The sequence below is a fragment of the Ctenocephalides felis genome, unplaced genomic scaffold (genome assembly GCF_003426905.1).
Source record: "Ctenocephalides felis isolate EL2017-DRISC unplaced genomic scaffold, ASM342690v1 CF-g0.4_SCAFFOLD_01886, whole genome shotgun sequence".
NCBI classification, from domain to species: Eukaryota; Metazoa; Arthropoda; class Insecta; order Siphonaptera; family Pulicidae; genus Ctenocephalides; species Ctenocephalides felis.
The window spans coordinates 88,593,093-88,610,852 of NW_020538040.1; the positions used below are offsets into that span (position 1 = coordinate 88,593,093).

A 17,760-nucleotide genomic window follows, 5' to 3' on the forward strand; every position below is an offset into this window, starting at 1 on the left:
TTTTGCGATTCATTTTTATATATGATTGCTAAAATTCAGTAGATTTTATGATATCCCTGAATACGTAATTTTTTATATAGATAACTATTTTGTTAACATTTCTTCCGTACTCCAGGATTTTATTTTATTAGTGGATTAATTTCATTACGCAATCTTACTGCGTCTTTGATACTGCCTCATTCTTTGGAAAACACACACACACACATATACACACACACATATACATCCATTTTTTCTAAGGTATGCCAAAATGTTCAGAAGGTTTGAAACGTAAAGATATATAAAAATTTTCATTTTCGATTTTTTTGCGGTTACTATAACTTGCCCTACGGGAAGTTTAAAAGTTCAAGATGTAGGTAGCATAACATTAAATCTCATATTTCCATAATATAAATTTGTTTTTGTTGTGATATATTTAAAGAATTAACGTAATTCAAACATAGACCTTATGATACAAAACCTTTTTAAATAATTAACGTAATTTAAACATAGATCATAATTATGTATTTGGTTTTGTATATCTGTAAAATCATAAAGTATTTGATTTCATTAATGTAATAAATTGAATGTTGTTAAACAAAAATAAATTTCATCAGGCTTACATATATAATGCATAACCGTCAGTCCTTAATATGGATATTTCGATTTTTCTTGCTCCCAGGGGTTCAAATGGGTCCAAATTGATAAAAAAAATCTCTGAAAGTTTTAGCTCTATTAAGAGCTAATATTAACTTTAAAATTGTCCGCGCACTCCAACCAAAGTTTCTTGGTTCTTCTTCCTAAGTAAATATTTATTTTTATAAAATACGAAAATATAATGTCATTCTCAAAATTTCGATTCACTTATCGCTAAGTTATAAAATTCTAAAAAACAAATGGAATTTTATGCATATTTCCATAAGAAACTTTGGTTGGGGAGCGGACTATCTTAAAGTAAATATAAAGAGCTAAAACTTTCAGAGAACCTTTTTAACATTTTGGTAGCATTATAGCCCCTGAGTGCAAAAAATGCTAAAATATCCATATTCAGAACCACCCCAATATAAATAATAATAATAACTAAGTATATATTATATAGTTTAGCATAGTTCTAAATTAAAACAAAAGCATAATACTACTGATCGAATAGATAAATTGAATTCAATGGTAGAAGTAAAATTATTAATAGTTGAAGTGATTGTTTTTATTATTACAATACTAACGATTATATATTAATATTCAATATTTATTTAATATTAATACTCACTTCTCTAGTTCTATAGACGCGGTCACGATAACGATTTATTAAGTTAACGTCGCAAGTCAAACGATACCAACATTGTAACATTCCAAAATGCCGATCCAAAGCACAGCCATTGACAGATATACACGAATCTTAAATGAAATTCAAATAAATTAATAAACAAAATGAATTTATATCATAATCAATATCACAGTCAATCAATATTTCAAACTATATATGCCCGAAATTACTTCACACTGAAATGGCTGAAAAACGATAAACGTTTTTATCGAAAACTTATGTGTAAAGAACAATAAATTATAGACGAATAATAAATAAGATTACAATAATTCAGATACATTGAATTTAACCACAACAATTAATATCCTTGATAAGTGTACATTTGATTGAAAATTTGTTTAATACCTTTTACTTCATACAAAATAAAAGACTGTCTCAAATATCTTAAAATTTTATGCAAGCATGGAAACTTCATTATCAAATATTCATAGCGTTCATTCAACTACATATTTAAACTAGTGGGGCGCATGGCATCGTGCCTTAAGGCAAATTGCTGGAACTTTCCGTACCAATAATTATTATTTTTTTTAAACATTAACATTTTTGAAAAAAATTTACTGTGACAAAATTGGATTTTTGAGAAACTATAAATTTTCGACGAAAATTTACTTTTTTTTTGAAAAAAAAAAAGAATTTTTGAAGAAAAATTTATTTTGAAATATCTTGGAAATTCAGAACATTTTTTCAATGCAATCGTACTGCTTTAACTGCATAGAGGCGAAATATCGAAGCGCATAAGCGCCGTGTCGCCGTCTAACGGATAAACATTGGTACGGAACTTATAGGAATGTAAACAAAAATTATGCTTATTGTTAAAATCTCTATAAAATATCTGATAATTTGATGTGCATATATCTAATAATCATTTTTGACCGCCAAATGGTATTTTTTTTACTTTTTTCATTAGATCTCCGAACCGCTAAACCTGCCTTTATGAAAATTTGATCAGTTCTTAATCTTGTCAATACAAGTAAAATGATTTTTGAATTATTAAAATCAAACGCTCCGTTCTCTTAACAACTAAGTTACCGTTTTTGGCACTTTTTGCCCCGTATCTTTAGAACGGCTAGACCTGCCTTTGCCAAAAACTAATCAGCACGTCTTCTTATCAATATAAATCGAATGTTTTTTTAATTATTCAAATCGGTTGATCGGTGCTCCCGAAATCGTCGACGAAAATTTGTATCCGCACACACACACACACATCCATTTTTTCTAAGGTATGCCAAAATGTTCAAAAACCTTTGAAACGTAAAGATATATAAAAATTTTCATTTTCAATTTTTTTGCGATTACTTTAACTTGCCCTACGGAAAGTTAAAAATGTAATTTTTCTAAAAAGTCAATTTTTTTTTATAAAAATTTCAAAATTCTCAAAAATTTCATTTCTTCAAAGATTTAAAAAAATGTAAAGCTTATTTTAAAAACATTACTTGTCTTGTGTATGGCATGATGTCATGCACCATGCACGACTAGTTTAAATTACGGTACAGGAAATTCCAGCAACTTGCCTTAAGGCAGGATGCCATACACCACTAGTTACTAAAATTTGTTTAATCGATATAAAAATGAAAACAATATGAATCAATACCTGAAGCATTTTCATTATCTTCTACTACCAAACGAACACTAGCGTGAATTTTATTTTGCGGATATTGTATCAATTCATCCAGCCTCAACTGACCGCGGGCAGCGAGCTCAGGTATCTTGTTACCTGGCACTGGTTTCTTCCCGATCGTTAATGCTTTACTTTGCAGAATCGACTCTGCTTCATCTGAAGAAAGCGAATCAGGAACGACGTACAGTTCTACGTGAACCGTGTCCTAGAAATATTTAAATTTCGAAAATTATGATTCATTAGAAAACATCAAGGTTGCTATTCTCAAAGTACCTTTTTTAAATTAGTCGAATGTTTTACTAAAATTAACACCATATCAGACAAAAAAGTACAATTTTAAGTATTTAATGTATCGTGAGCTCTTTCAATTGAACATAATTTTATTTGATATCGATTCCTAATTCAACATCATAAAACTCTTTTAGCAAAATGTAAATATAAAAATATCATTTGAACTCTCCACGAGGTCATTTATTTTTTCTCAAGATATTATTACAAAAAATTTTCAATAAGATTTCTAATTTTAAAGCCGATCAACGGTATTACGAAAATATAGGCTATATTATAAAGAAACTAGTTTTTGTATTAGATTATGTAATTCTTCTTTCATATTTGTAATATTTATCAGTAATATATAATTTAATTATTATGTGCTAGTAAAGTTACTTAAATAAATTTGAACAACCTACGTTATTTAAATAGTTGAGAAAATCTTCTGTCACGTTAACTTTATAAACGGTGGCAGTATTAAATACAGCATCAGGCGCCGGTTTGGGTAACGTGCATGCCAAATCCTGATCGTAAAAGCGCCAGGACAGAAAGAGGTTCAAATCACCGGTATTCCTGTCTTCACAACGATTACACAAAATTCGCATTCCCTGTAAAAAAATCATATATTGCACCTTGTTAAAAATCCAAATCGACAAAATATACCTGGAAAAACTTTTTTATATGTTTAACAAACGATTAAAAAATATGTAGATAAGCATTCAACAAGTCATTTAATTTTACTTTTGTTCAACTTATGTTGCAGTTTTCAAATTGATTTGTATACATTTACAATATTTAATATCCACAAAAACATTGATTTCCTTGTAGAGTAATACATGCTTTTGGCAAATCAAAAAATAAATAGAAATATCTTTTTTTTTTGTTCTTTTTGGAACGCAACTTTGCACATACAAATAATTTGTAATTTTATTTAAAATAAAACTAAAATCAAATTTGTCTTGTTGGTATTAAGTTGAATTATGTCATTTACAAAAATGAATAAAAAAAAATAATGTGATCAATCCCTATGTAACATCTTATTTGAATTTTTTTCCGTTTCTAAGGCATCCAGAAGTTCCAGTAATTTGCCTTAAGGCACGATACACCACTAGTTTTAGTGATTTAATTAATATAGTAAAACTAATAATGACTGTGAAATTGTAGTACTGATAAAGAATGGTCGCAATAAGGGCTTTATTGTCACAATGTTACAACTATCATTCAAAAAAAAAAGTTTTTTGGGTTTGTTGAAACTACAATGTTTCATTATATCATTAATTTATATGTATACATATCATATAACTATAAAATAAATATTTTCGCATTCAGAATTTCTTATGAATCGTTTCGGCGCATCGCGCACTGCTTTGCGTCCAAACGAACTCTATGCAATTGCAGGGTATTATTTACTGGGTGTACTGGCGCCGTTTTTTTTCAATTCCCAATGTGTTCCACTAAATTGATTTGAACAATATTTGCAGTACTCAAAGCAAAAACAATGGGCTTTCGAATAACGCTAATTAGAAAGTGGTCCAAATAAATGCACTACCAGAAATAATCAATTGAAAAATTATTGTGTCTTTTTCACCTAATAGTAAACGATTTTTTGGAATCGATTGTTCTACATAATGTGGTCTGAGTCAATGTGAGTAGAATCACGTAAAAATTTTTCCGATATCTTTTATGGTTACGCCAAAAAGAGAGTTTGAAAGAAGGGGCCACTTTGGCATATTTTCAATGATATCTCGGCCATAAGAAGAGGTACAAAGTTGAAAATTGGTATATCTGTTTTTATCATTCAGACCTATAAAATGACGTATAAATTATTTAAATACCAGGGTGGGGCCGATTCTGTATGGCAATGCGCCCATACCCTTTTCATCTAAAACAAAAAAGAACCAATAAAACGAGGCGGAACACTATTTGGAGTGCTATGAAATTATTCATATATATTATATATTTATTTATTTGCTATTAAATGGACTTACGAGATAAGAAGAAAATAGATTTAAAATTAAATTAAAACAATATTATAAAGATAGATGATTAAATTACACCAAAGTATGAATGTAAAAATGAATATACGTATGATTGAATTATAGAATATGATATAAAATATTGTAATGACCATTTTATATACATATATACACATATAACAATGACATGTATAAAATAATACTATTGTGTAGATATTTTGTACGAAGATGTATAAAATTTATATTTCAATAAAAAAAATATATGTATCGTTTTATCTTTGTATTTTACTGTAATTGATTTAATTTGTTTACTGTCATTAATCTAATCATGTATCTGAATTATATAAAATAAAATATTTCTGTATACATCAGGACAAAAAAGAAAAAAAAACAAGTAAATAACAACTAAGGAATCAAACAAATCCCTAACGGGCTCATCAATCGTGCATCACCTTTGTAATAAGCCATGTGCAAATGTATCCTGCTTACACGTATGTATTTTAGAAAATGCTTGTAGTAGTTTCAATATACGGTAGGTATAGTATATAATGTAATACTTACTTCAGGCGCCAATCGTACTCTTAGCATATGCATTTCGAATATTCCTTGACCTCGCGCTCCTTGTATATTCAAGGTATCACAACACTGAGTTTTGTATAAGGGTACCGTGCCACCAACCTGCTGCACGGGTGTGGACGGGGTTCCGCTTTTGCTCACCGCGCCCGAGTTTCGTCCGCTATAATCGGTTACTAAAAGGAATTATTCTACAATTATTATATTGTGAATGTATAAAATATATTGTTAGTGCAAACTGCTCTTGTCTTAGGTGTGTGTGCATGTGTAACGAATGATAATGATGTCGATAATTTTGCGTTTTGAAAAATTGTTCTTTTCAATTGTATATTGTTGAATAAAAAAAACTCTAGAATAAAGTCTAACTAAAAAAAAAATTGGATATTAAAAAAAATGAAAAAAATGCGGTTTTGAAAATTATGATTCATTCTTCAAAATTTGAAATTTTTTTTGTAAATATTTTGATATTTACAAAAATAATATTTTTTTTAATTTAGAAAATTTATGAAAATTTTGAAATTTTGTGAGAACGGAAATTTATTAAATCTTTTTCTGAAAATTTTGACATATTTGAAATTTCTTGAAAGTTTGTGATACTCATTCGGTTGATCTATTATGTCAAAAATATGTAATTTTCGACCGCCAAATTGCAGTTTTTTGACTTTTTTTCTGGATCTACGAAATCGCTAAACCTGCCTTTGCAGAAATTCAATTATTCCACATTACGATAATACAAGTTTTTTTTAATATATATGATATTTGAACAGCGATCAGAACTTATGGGTTCTTTGAGCTGTTGTTATGATATCTTACAAACTACGTTTATTTTATTATAGATGGCAACCCAAATAGTTGTCGCATCTCTATGTGCTGAATTTTTATTATTACAATTATTGTAATAGTGATGCTTTTAATTGATGCAGCAATGCCGTATTAGGGCTGTTTTCACTTGGAAACATATTGCTATCTATATTTCCAAGTGAAAATCGTTGTCACTGCTGCCTGACAACAGGCTGCTCGAAGTGGGTATCGAACCCAGGACCCCTGATTCAGGTCCAGTAGTTCTAACCACTTACCTACGAGCGAGCCCTGACAATACAAGTGAAATATTTTTTGAATTATTCAAATCGAATGCTCCGTTCTCTCAAAAACTTTATTTCCATTTTCTGTACTCTTTGCACCGTATCTTCGAAACACCCTAATGAATAAACTAATCACAACATCTCCTTATCAATAGGAATCGAATGCTTTTTGAATATTTCAAATCGGTTGATCTTTGCTCACGACAACGAGGACAAAAATTGTATCTATACATACGCACACACACACATACATACATCCATTTTTCCAAAGTATGTCAAATGAAACTCCTCTGAAATCTAAAGATACCTAAAAATTTTTTTTTCGATTTTTGCACGATTACTATAACTTCAACTCCAGGAAGTTAAAAACTCGATTTTTGTGGTTTCAATTATACTATTTTAGTTTATTGACCGATTTTTATAGACAAAAGTCAGATTACGATGTACTTGTAAATTAACTTAAATATAGTTAATTGAAATGTTTGTATTAATTTTCTTTTATTTAAAATGTTTTATCAATATTTTATTTTTCATCAAGAACTAACAATTTACGAATGAGACTGCTGCACGAGCCACCAAGCCGGCTTGGTATTAGTTCGTTTAGTTAAATATTTCGAGGTTTTTTAACCATTATAAATACATATGCATTTAAAAATTGAAATAAAAAATAAATAACTAACAACCACAATAACAAACTAGATTTCTTAATTATGATGCTGGTATATTTTGTGTGGTTGTGATCAAGTATGCATATGTTTATACTGACGTATCATACCATTACCGATAATTTGTTCTTCCTCAATATTATCATCAACTGAAAACTTGTTTATTAATCCTGCTCCAATTTGATCTAAGTTTCCAAACGCGATATCAGGTGATATCAAAGAATGTTGTTTAGTCGGTGGTTGCAAAATTCTAAAACGATTTGGTTCCGTATGCAAATCCTGCCTGCGTGCCAATAATTCACTTTCGCGTCTTGATGAATCGGCGCGCGTACGTCCAACTTCCTAGTCAAAAATCATTAGGGTGTTTATCAACTTTTTCATATAAAAATTTTTATATTTTGCATCATATATATTTCTTAAGACTTGCATATTATATATTTATCTCAATTGCAGCATAATAATTTTTATATTATATATGCAGTATAATAACGCTATGACACTTGGAGTATTATCATTAAATATTCTTATATAATTAATAATGCTTCACAGCCTTGAAAATCACTCTCAGAAAGAAATTAATAAAACATTATTTCTATTGATACATTTTTATATAAAAGTTTATTTTTAATCCAGAGAGCAATTTAGTAAACAATTTAATTCCACAATTTTAGTATTGCGACAATAGTCATTTTTATATAATTTCATAGTAAAAATGGTAGATGTTAATTAAATATTTAATATTCTTAAAGTAATAATGTTTTATGATTACTAACCTGTGATAAACTGGCGACTTCTTTTTTATATAAGGCATTCAAATTGTGCTGAACTCTTAACATCTCTTTACAACGATCTAGTTAAAAATGAATAAAATTGCACGCAAAAGCTAATCTTTCAAGTCGTAAATTCAATTTTATTGTATATTATTTTATTTTTTAAATACCTAATTCTCTAGATATATCGCTCGAAGACCATTTCTTTGATACACTATTTTCGGAATCCAAACTTTGAGACTGCAAAACTGATGATGCTGTTAATGATTGTTACGCGTACATTAAATAAAAAATTACAATTCTTAAAATAAGGATAAAGTTCAGATCTTTAGACAGTAATCAAAAATTGATACTCTATTCTGTTGTACTGAATATTGTTTTTTACGATGGTTATTTTTGACTAATGAAGTATCAGCATGTAATATACCTCGTCGAATAAACCACTTAATATTAAAAATATTGCTGTTCAAAACCAAAATGCAACAAATTAAAATATTTACCGCCATTTTCGGACTGACCACCAGAATTACAGCCCACTTGATAAATTATTGCTCGTTCATCATTAGTAGTTAAACTTAAATTATCGTCTGTACTATTAATGATAGGCGTATCATCATTGCTACTTGTATTCGTGCGATTCTGCAACTCTTCAGTAGTTGGAGTGTAACAAGTAGGTGTACTACGTCCTCCTGACAAACGAACTTGATCTCCTATTATAGAACGAAAAGGTACATCTAAATTGTTTCACATATGTAAATAAACGGAGTTTGGCAAACATAAACATAAACATAAATATATAGGTATATATATATATATATATATATATATATATATATACAGGGCCGGTCCTGGGGTCCTTAGCGCCCTCATGCAACATTTTTTCTAGCTTTTTTAAATTTTAATTTAATTTAATTTAATTTTTCATTATTTACAATATCCAAAATTGCGTCGTAAACTTCTCCTTATTGATATAGTAAGAACATATTCATATGAATACAGTTCGGCATCCTTGCATTCCCGTCATATTCAGAAAATCAGTTTGTTGTTTTAAAGTTTAATTTTTAACGTATTTTAGAAGTATTGTCCAAAAATCAGTAAAAAATGTAAAGAAATTACACATTTCTTGAACTATATTGAAAAAAAAACTAATAATGTTTGATATGTATTATTTCTGCATAGTTAATAATTAAGAAAATTTAGAGTACGAACACCACTAGGTATAAAAGGAAACTTAAGATTTTCGTTCCAAAAGAAATTTTGCTTTCATTTTTCATCTTTGTTCCATTTCCATAACCTTAATCGCGCATGTCTTCATCATTCAAAGTTCATCAGATGCGAAACATTTGCAACAAAAACAAAAGCTACTATTCAATTTCTCGGAATAAACATGCCATTTTTTAACCACTAACTCCCCATTGTTCATTTTCCCGATTATTAATTTATATTTTTAACAAGTTCTGTTTCAACTAAATCAGCTCGCAATTTTTCTCAATAATGCCCAATAATTAATTTAATCTTTCGCAGTTTTGCGCATGGAATTGAACACTAGATAATTTCTTTTTCGATTCCACGGTAACTTCAAACAAAGAAAAAAATGAATAAGTAGGTTAAGCAATAAACAGAGCTGTTATTTACAAATTTGTACAGTTTTTATACGGTTAATTGTTTCTACTGATATCACATTGCAAAATAAATATGCTTTTTATGTCTAAATAAGTTAAATTGTTTATTATAATTTATTAAGTATTCTAAATTTTATATAAATAATAAAAAATGTAACTAATATATTATAAATTTAATTTCCAAACTCGATTTGGCGCCCCCTAAGGCGTGCGCCCGCATTTTTTGCATGTATCGCATGCAAGGCACGACCGGCCCTGTATATATATATATATATATATATATATATATATATATATATATATATCAGTATAGAGATCAGTACGGCTTGTAAGAAACTGCTTCTTATATTGTTGTTAAAATTGCAATTATATTATGAAATTCAATTTTAAAAATAACAAATTATATAAACATTTTTTTAGATATTAAATAATTTATTTTATGCTTTCCTCGGAAAGAGAAGTAATGAAACACTAATGAAATTGTTGGTATCACTAACCTTCTTTAACATTTCTTGCATCGGAATCGTTAGGACTCCAGCCACCACATACTCGGGTAATGCTATGTGACAGATCTCCCAAATCAGGCCCAGAGTTAAGATCAGAAGGACGGTAAGACGAATCCAGCATATGTCTGTAAAGTACGCGTATATCTGATATAATTGGGCATATGTCTAACCATCGCGTAAACAATACAATAAATAAGTTATTGTAATTATGTAGCTTTCCAAAATTGCGGTCATTAGCATTAAATGCATAAAGTCTAAATAAAATCAATTAATTTTCTACCCAAACTTTTAAAGATGCAAATTGTTAGGTTTTATAAATTGTCACAATTTTTAATTTCTTATAAATATTCTAATTCAAGCAGCGATACTTATGAAACATATGTTTATTGCAATAATAATTGAAGATTTGTATTATTTCGACTTCATTGAGTAAGTGAAGTTTTGCATTTTATGCATTTTTGCAATGATTGAAAAATCTTGAAAGATGTGTCTGGCACGTTTGTAATATATATATATATATATATATATATATATATATATATATATATATATATGAATTGAATGTTCCAAAGTCGAACAAAAAATCCTCAAGATATATATATATATATATATATATATATATATATATATATATATATATGTTTAATTTGAGTTTAATATTCGGGCGTAACATCAATAAAAATAGTATGAGTTTTTTTTTTTAAATTTATTTATTTAAAATCCATACGTTTCGGCTAGCATCTTAGCCATCATTCAGTGGTAATCAAGTCAACTATAAAAATTGGAACTAAATGAATTATATGAAAGGAAATTTCATGGTAAAACAATAATAATAATAATAGTAATAAAACACTTACAATTTTGTATCCTAATATAGCATATGAAACCATTATTAATCCATGGTATGAGTATGTGCACATTGATAGGATATATATTTTTTAACACAAACATCACAAATGGTAAAACACACTAATAATCATGATAACTTAACAAGTTGTCGAAACTATGTATTTACTCTTCGGAGTTTAGGATAGAAATGTCACATTTTTCTCAAAGCAGTTTTTAACATGTGTTGATATTTTTTGGAAAATTTAAAAGGCGATGGGATTTTGTTATTTTTTAAGGAATTTTGACACGCTATTAAGAAACCACGTGTTCGTTTCGTTCAGGGCCGTATTGTCAAAGCGTTTATTTATGACTCTGTCGTTATGTAATTGTAAAAACAACCCCTCAGCGAATCTTCTTTTAATTGTATTTTCTTCAAAATGTAAAATTTTAGGGTTAAAAAAATCGATATTATGATTTAAATTTTTAATATGCTCAGTTAACATTGTTTTAAATTGCTTGGGATTTTTTGAATTATTTTTGTGTTGATTAAGGCGTTTACTCAGGTTTTGGCTAGTTTCTCCAATATAAAAGAGTTCGCAATTAGAGCAATTAATTTGATATACCAAATTCCTGAGGCGGTCAAAATTGAATCAAAATTGAATTTGGTATATCAAATTAATTGCTCTAATTGCGAACTCTTTTATATTGGAGAAACTAGCCAAAACCTGAGTAAACGCCTTAATCAACACAAAAATAATTCAAAAAATCCCAAGCAATTTAAAACAATGTTAACTGAGCATATTAAAAATTTAAATCATAATATCGATTTTTTTAACCCTAAAATTTTACATTTTGAAGAGAATACAATTAAAAGAAGATTCGCTGAGGGGTTGTTTTTACAATTACATAACGACAGAGTCATAAATAAACGCTTTGACAATACGGCCCTGAACGAAACGAACACGTGGTTTCTTAATAGCGTGTCAAAATTCCTTAAAAAATAACAAAATCCCATGGCCTTTTAAATTTTCCAAAAAATATCAACACATGTTAAAAACTGCTTTGAGAAAAATGTGACATTTCTATCCTAAACTCCGAAGAGTAAATACATAGTTTCGACAACTTGTTAAGTTATCATGATTATTAGTGTGTTTTACCATTTGTGATGTTTGTGTTAAAAAATATATATCCTATCAATGTGCACATACTCATACCATGGATTAATAATGGTTTCATATGCTATATTAGGATACAAAATTGTAAGTGTTTTATTACTATTATTATTATTATTGTTTTACCATGAAATTTCCTTTCATATAATTTATTTAGTTCCAATTTTTATAGTTAACTTGATTACCACTGAATGATGGCTAAGATGCTAGCCGAAACGTATGGATTTTAAATAAATAAATTTTTAAAAAAAACTCATACTATTTTTATTGGCGTTACGCCCGAATATTAAACTCAAATTAAACATATATATCAACATCAAATTCAAGACTATTCAAAAAAAAAAATATATATATATATATATATATATATATATATCTGTGTGTGTATTATGTACGAGTTATTAATGTTCAATTATTGGTTTTATTTTTAACAAGATGCATAACATTATATGTTTTTATATTTACCTACAAATTCTAGGAGTTGGAATAATTGTTCTTCCTGAAGGAGGTCTGCAAATATAAAACTAATTTATAATACTCGCACTAGATATAATTGAATATCTACAAAATCAATATGCATTTTGTATATATTTGTTTGCAAAATTAAATTAGTTGGTATTGGTATTTTGCCTTGAGGCAAGTTACATGAACTTCCCGATATGTTTAAATAATCGACTTAATCAATAAAAAATAAATTAATTTGGGAGTCATTAAAAGTATTCCGAGTGGATTTATTAGACATAATTGAAAACGAACGAACACGTTAACTCGGAGTATTTTCTTAAAGCAAATTTTCAAAAATCAACAATTTTTATAATTATAGCAGTATCCGTAGAACTTTAATGGTTTAGTATGTTTAATAAGACCAGGTACTTTATCATTATACCAAGTAAATCGTCTAATTTTAATTTTAACAAACATAAAAAAAAACTACTTTTTTTCTCAAACTTAGATGAATTTTTAAAATTAAACTACTTGTCGTAAGGCCGTAATAATTCAGTAAGTTCTATAAGACCATAGTATATATCGCCAAAAAAAGTTCCATGAAAATCGGCTTGAATTTTTTTTTCAACAGTTAATTACAAGAAAACGGCTCGGTAGATTTTCACCTAAAACTAATCAGTACCATTTCCAACTAATATCTTTCGAACAGTTTTCGATTTTTTAAAATCGATCCGGTAGTATGAGTTTAGATGTGGACGAATAGTTTAACACTTTTTTCCAAATTACAAAGAAACGGCTTGGCAGATCGTCGCACAAAACTGACAAACGATAGTCCTAATCGAGAAACATCAAATGGCTTTTGAATTTCTAAAATCGGTTTAGGCGTTTTTGAGAAAACGTCTTATTTTGACAAATTGTCGTAGGGCCGTGATATTTTAGTATGATCTAGAAGAGTATGGTATATACCGTCAAAAAAATAATAATCAAAATCTTCGAAAAAAAAAATTTCAACACTTTATTACAAGAAAACGGCCCGGCCGATCTTTACCAAAAACTGATCAGCACGATTCCCAACCAATATCTTTCGAACGGTTTTTGAATTTTCATAATCGATTTAGAATTGCAGGCTAAAACGTGGACGAAAAATTTTTTACTTTTCTGCTATTTATAAAGAAACGTCTCGGCCGATCGTCGCACAAAACTGACAAGCGATAGTCCTCATCGAAATACATCAAATGGCTTTTAAATTTAAAACGGCGATTTACGGCAAAAAATCTGTTGATGCACACGCACACACATATACTTTTTCCAAATTTGGTCTCATTCGATTCAGAATGGCTTGAAACGTCGAGAAAACATAAAATTAGCAAATCGGATTTTTTGATGAAAAAATAAACTCCTTCGGGAAGTCAATAAGCTAAAAATATATAAACTAAATAACTAAAAGTAATATTAGAATTATTACTTTCAGTAATACCTTAAGTATATAAACTAATTTGAATGTATAATTTTGTAACAGTAATAGGCTTTGTCGCCTGAAAGCAGACAAGACTCGGTTGATATTCTCATTTCTCGTGGCAGAGCTCCTCGTAATGCAAGTCAAAGTGTAAAGAATAAAAAGTCGGTCATTTTCAGCACTCTGCGCTTTTAATTGAATCCTAGGTTACTGCAAAAATGATTTTCACCCAAACGTCAATTTATCTATGTGTTATCTATATCTATTTTCCCGATTGTGTAGTTTTATAATTCATTTAGATTATTATTAACTTTTTGTAGAGTAAGTTACAGTAATAGCAAAAAAAGGTTGGACATGTCTTTGCCAAAGACTAATCATCACTTCTCCCTATCATTACGAACTTAATGTTTTTTAGATCATTCAAATCGGATGCTCCGTTCTCGGCACACTTTGCACCAAATCTCCGAAATGGCTGAACCTGTCTTTGTTAAAAACTAATTACCACATCTCCCTATTAATAGGAATCGAATATTTTTGAAATATTCAAATCGGTTGATCCGTGCTCCTGAAAACGTGGACGAAAATTTGTATCCATACATCCGTTTTTTCTGAGGTATGCCAAAATGTTCAGAACCTCTGAAACCTAAAGATTTATAAAAATTTTCATTTTCGATGTTTTTTCGAAGTTAAAAAGATAGATTGCAATAACTATTTTAAAGAAAAATAGACAACAGATGATGAAGCGTTATTATGATGAGTTATCACAAGATAAGAGAATTTTAGACCCGAAATCTTATTTTAATGTATGCTATTGCTGTTTGGATATATTAGTTTCACAAACCATACAAAGATTTCAAAACTTTTGCGACGTAAGTAGTAACATTTGTCTTTTTGAAATCGATTATTCATAAATTTTCCAAAAAAACTGCCGACTGAATTACTATAAAGAAATACTATAAAAATATCTCATATGATCATGACTAATTGATGGTTTTAGAAATAGTTTGAATACAGAAATCTAAGAAATTTATTTCATTAAGGTACAATAATGATGGAATGCAATAGGCTTGTATCCAGTTTTCCCAACGAAATAACAGTATGCATTTTATTCTTGGCTCTTCCAATTACAATCGCAACTGCTAAAAGAAATTTTAAAAATGAAAACTAATTAAAAATTACGTAAAAACTTCAGGACAAAAATGTCTACCAGACCTGTATGTTCCAAGAGACAGAAACTTTATAAAATTTAAAGATCACTAAATAATTCAGTTTTTCAAAAAAAAGGCAAGGAGAGTGAATATATATCTGGAATCATTTGTGAAAAATTCAGAAAATTAGAGAAAATCAGATAGATAGACAGTAATTAGATTGATAAATAAATATTCTTATAATTTTATGTATTTTTATATTTTGGAAAAAAAAAAAATTTTCTTGAGGGAGGCCCCAAACAAATTTTGATACGGGGTCTCGTCAAGGCACGCTACGCCCCTGATATACACAGCCATGCATAAAACCAATTTTTCTAGGGTATATTAAAAATGATTGTATTATATGTATATGTGTACGTGTTCCGCCGTTTCTGAGGTACAGCGAAAAAGTGCTAAAAATGTTGAGAAAACGGTGCATCTGTTTTAAATGATTTAAAACATATTTTACTTTGGTGTTGACGGAATGAAGAAGTTGGCAGTTCTACCTGTCAGACAGGTTGACAGGTAGGTAACTAGACAGGTGGACAGGTAATAGTAATAGTAGGCAAACTGGAAAACTTATGAATTGATAGACACTTGTAAACAGGTGAACAGATTAACAAGGTAGACAGGAAGATAGGTTGACAGGCAGACAGGTAGAGAGGTATATAGATATTAGGTAATACATGTAGAGGTGGACCAGTAGACAGGTAGATCATGGATGAATTAAAAAAATATTGTTTAAAACGATGATTTACACATATCGAAAAGTTCATGCAAAATGCCACTTACAGCTAGTGCTAGCTTGTTTTTGCTTATTAACTTCTCGTAGAGCAAGTTATAGTAATCGCAAAAAAATCAAAAATGAAAATTTTTATATATCTTTACGCTTTAAAGGTTTCTTAATATTTTGGCATACCTTAGGAAAAATTGATGTATGTGTGTGTGTGTATGTGCGTGCGGATACAAATTTTAGTCGACGATTTCGGGAACACCGATCAACCGATTTGAATAATTTAAAAAACACTCGATTGGTATTGATAAGGAGACGTGCTGATTAGTTTTTGGCGAAGGCAGGTCTAGCCGTTCCGAAAATACGGGGCAAAAGTGCCAAAAATGGTAATTCAATTTTTAAGAGAACGGAACGTCCAATTTTAATAATTCAAAAAATATTTTACTTATATTGACAAGATAAAGAATTGATCAAATTTTATGAAGGCAGGTCTAGCGGTTTCGGAGATCTGATAAAATAAGTAAAAAAATGCCATTTGGCGATCAAAAATGATCATTAGACATATGCACATCAAATTATCAGATATTTTATATAGATTTTAACAATAAGTATAAATTTTGTTTACATTCCTATGGGTTCCGTACCAATGCTTATCCGTTAGACGGCGGCGCGGTGCTTACGCACTTCGATATTTCGTCTCTATGCAGTTAAAGCAGTACGATTGCTTTGAAAAAAAGTTCAGAATTTCCAAAATATGTCAAAAAAAGAAACATTTTTTTTCAAAAAAAAAGTAATTTTTTGACAAATTTATAATTTCTCAAAAATCAAATTTAATTTTTGGTACGGGAAGTTCCAGCAATTTGCCTTAAGGCACGATGCCATGCGCCCCACTACTCTTCTATATAAGATCATGTTCGTGTAAGTACATAGTTCCAAAAGGTCGCCATAAATAATATTTTTTGATTTTTGGAGGTTTTTTTACATTTTTATTTTGTTTGTTTGAAGTATACATATATACATACATATATATATATAATATATATATATATGTATATATATATATATATATATATAAGAATTTGTTAGTACACAAATTAATTATAAATCTGACCTGACTTGTGCTATCAATTCAGTGGCAAATGTTGATGCAGGGCGGCGTGTTGTAATTGCCAAAATCGTCGGTGGTTCTCCCAACTGCTGATCCATCTGCTGTGCCAACGTCAACTGTTATACAATTAGATATTTAATGAAATAATTGATATAATTGCATTTTATTTGTTTAATAAATAAGTATTTTAAAAAATGCTAAAAAGTATTAGATATTTCCAAAAAAATGAGCTATAAATTCTCTGCTTCACTCATACCTTAGCTTGGGGTCTATGCACCTGGGCAGTAGGTTGAAAAGAATGTTCTGGTACACGAGGGCAATATGACTGAGGACCTTCGCGCGAACTGTAATTTGTTGATACTAATGATGAACCATAAGATCTAAAAATCAAAAAAATACAAATAAAAACTATTTTTTTCTCTATTTTCTATTTCTCAAATCGGCCAA

At 29.1% G+C, this 17,760-nt stretch overlaps 1 protein-coding gene across 1 annotated transcript in view; it reads right to left on the reverse strand.

The window, feature by feature from the left end:
• The window catches only part of LOC113375501, a 66,879-nt gene that overhangs the window by 22,136 nt on the left and 26,983 nt on the right, over window positions 1-17,760 (reverse strand). The window contains exons 20-31 of the mRNA XM_026615431.1: window positions 17,570-17,693; window positions 17,317-17,429; window positions 12,851-12,895; window positions 10,377-10,510; window positions 8,758-8,967; window positions 8,428-8,514; window positions 8,261-8,337; window positions 7,604-7,829; window positions 5,729-5,916; window positions 3,611-3,799; window positions 2,895-3,126; window positions 1,247-1,374 (exon numbers count right to left, since the gene is read on the reverse strand). Coding sequence (XP_026471216.1) covers window positions 1,247-1,374; window positions 2,895-3,126; window positions 3,611-3,799; window positions 5,729-5,916; window positions 7,604-7,829; window positions 8,261-8,337; window positions 8,428-8,514; window positions 8,758-8,967; window positions 10,377-10,510; window positions 12,851-12,895; window positions 17,317-17,429; window positions 17,570-17,693 — 1,753 coding nt within the window. The remainder of the gene's footprint in view (window positions 1-1,246; window positions 1,375-2,894; window positions 3,127-3,610; window positions 3,800-5,728; window positions 5,917-7,603; window positions 7,830-8,260; window positions 8,338-8,427; window positions 8,515-8,757; window positions 8,968-10,376; window positions 10,511-12,850; window positions 12,896-17,316; window positions 17,430-17,569; window positions 17,694-17,760) is intronic.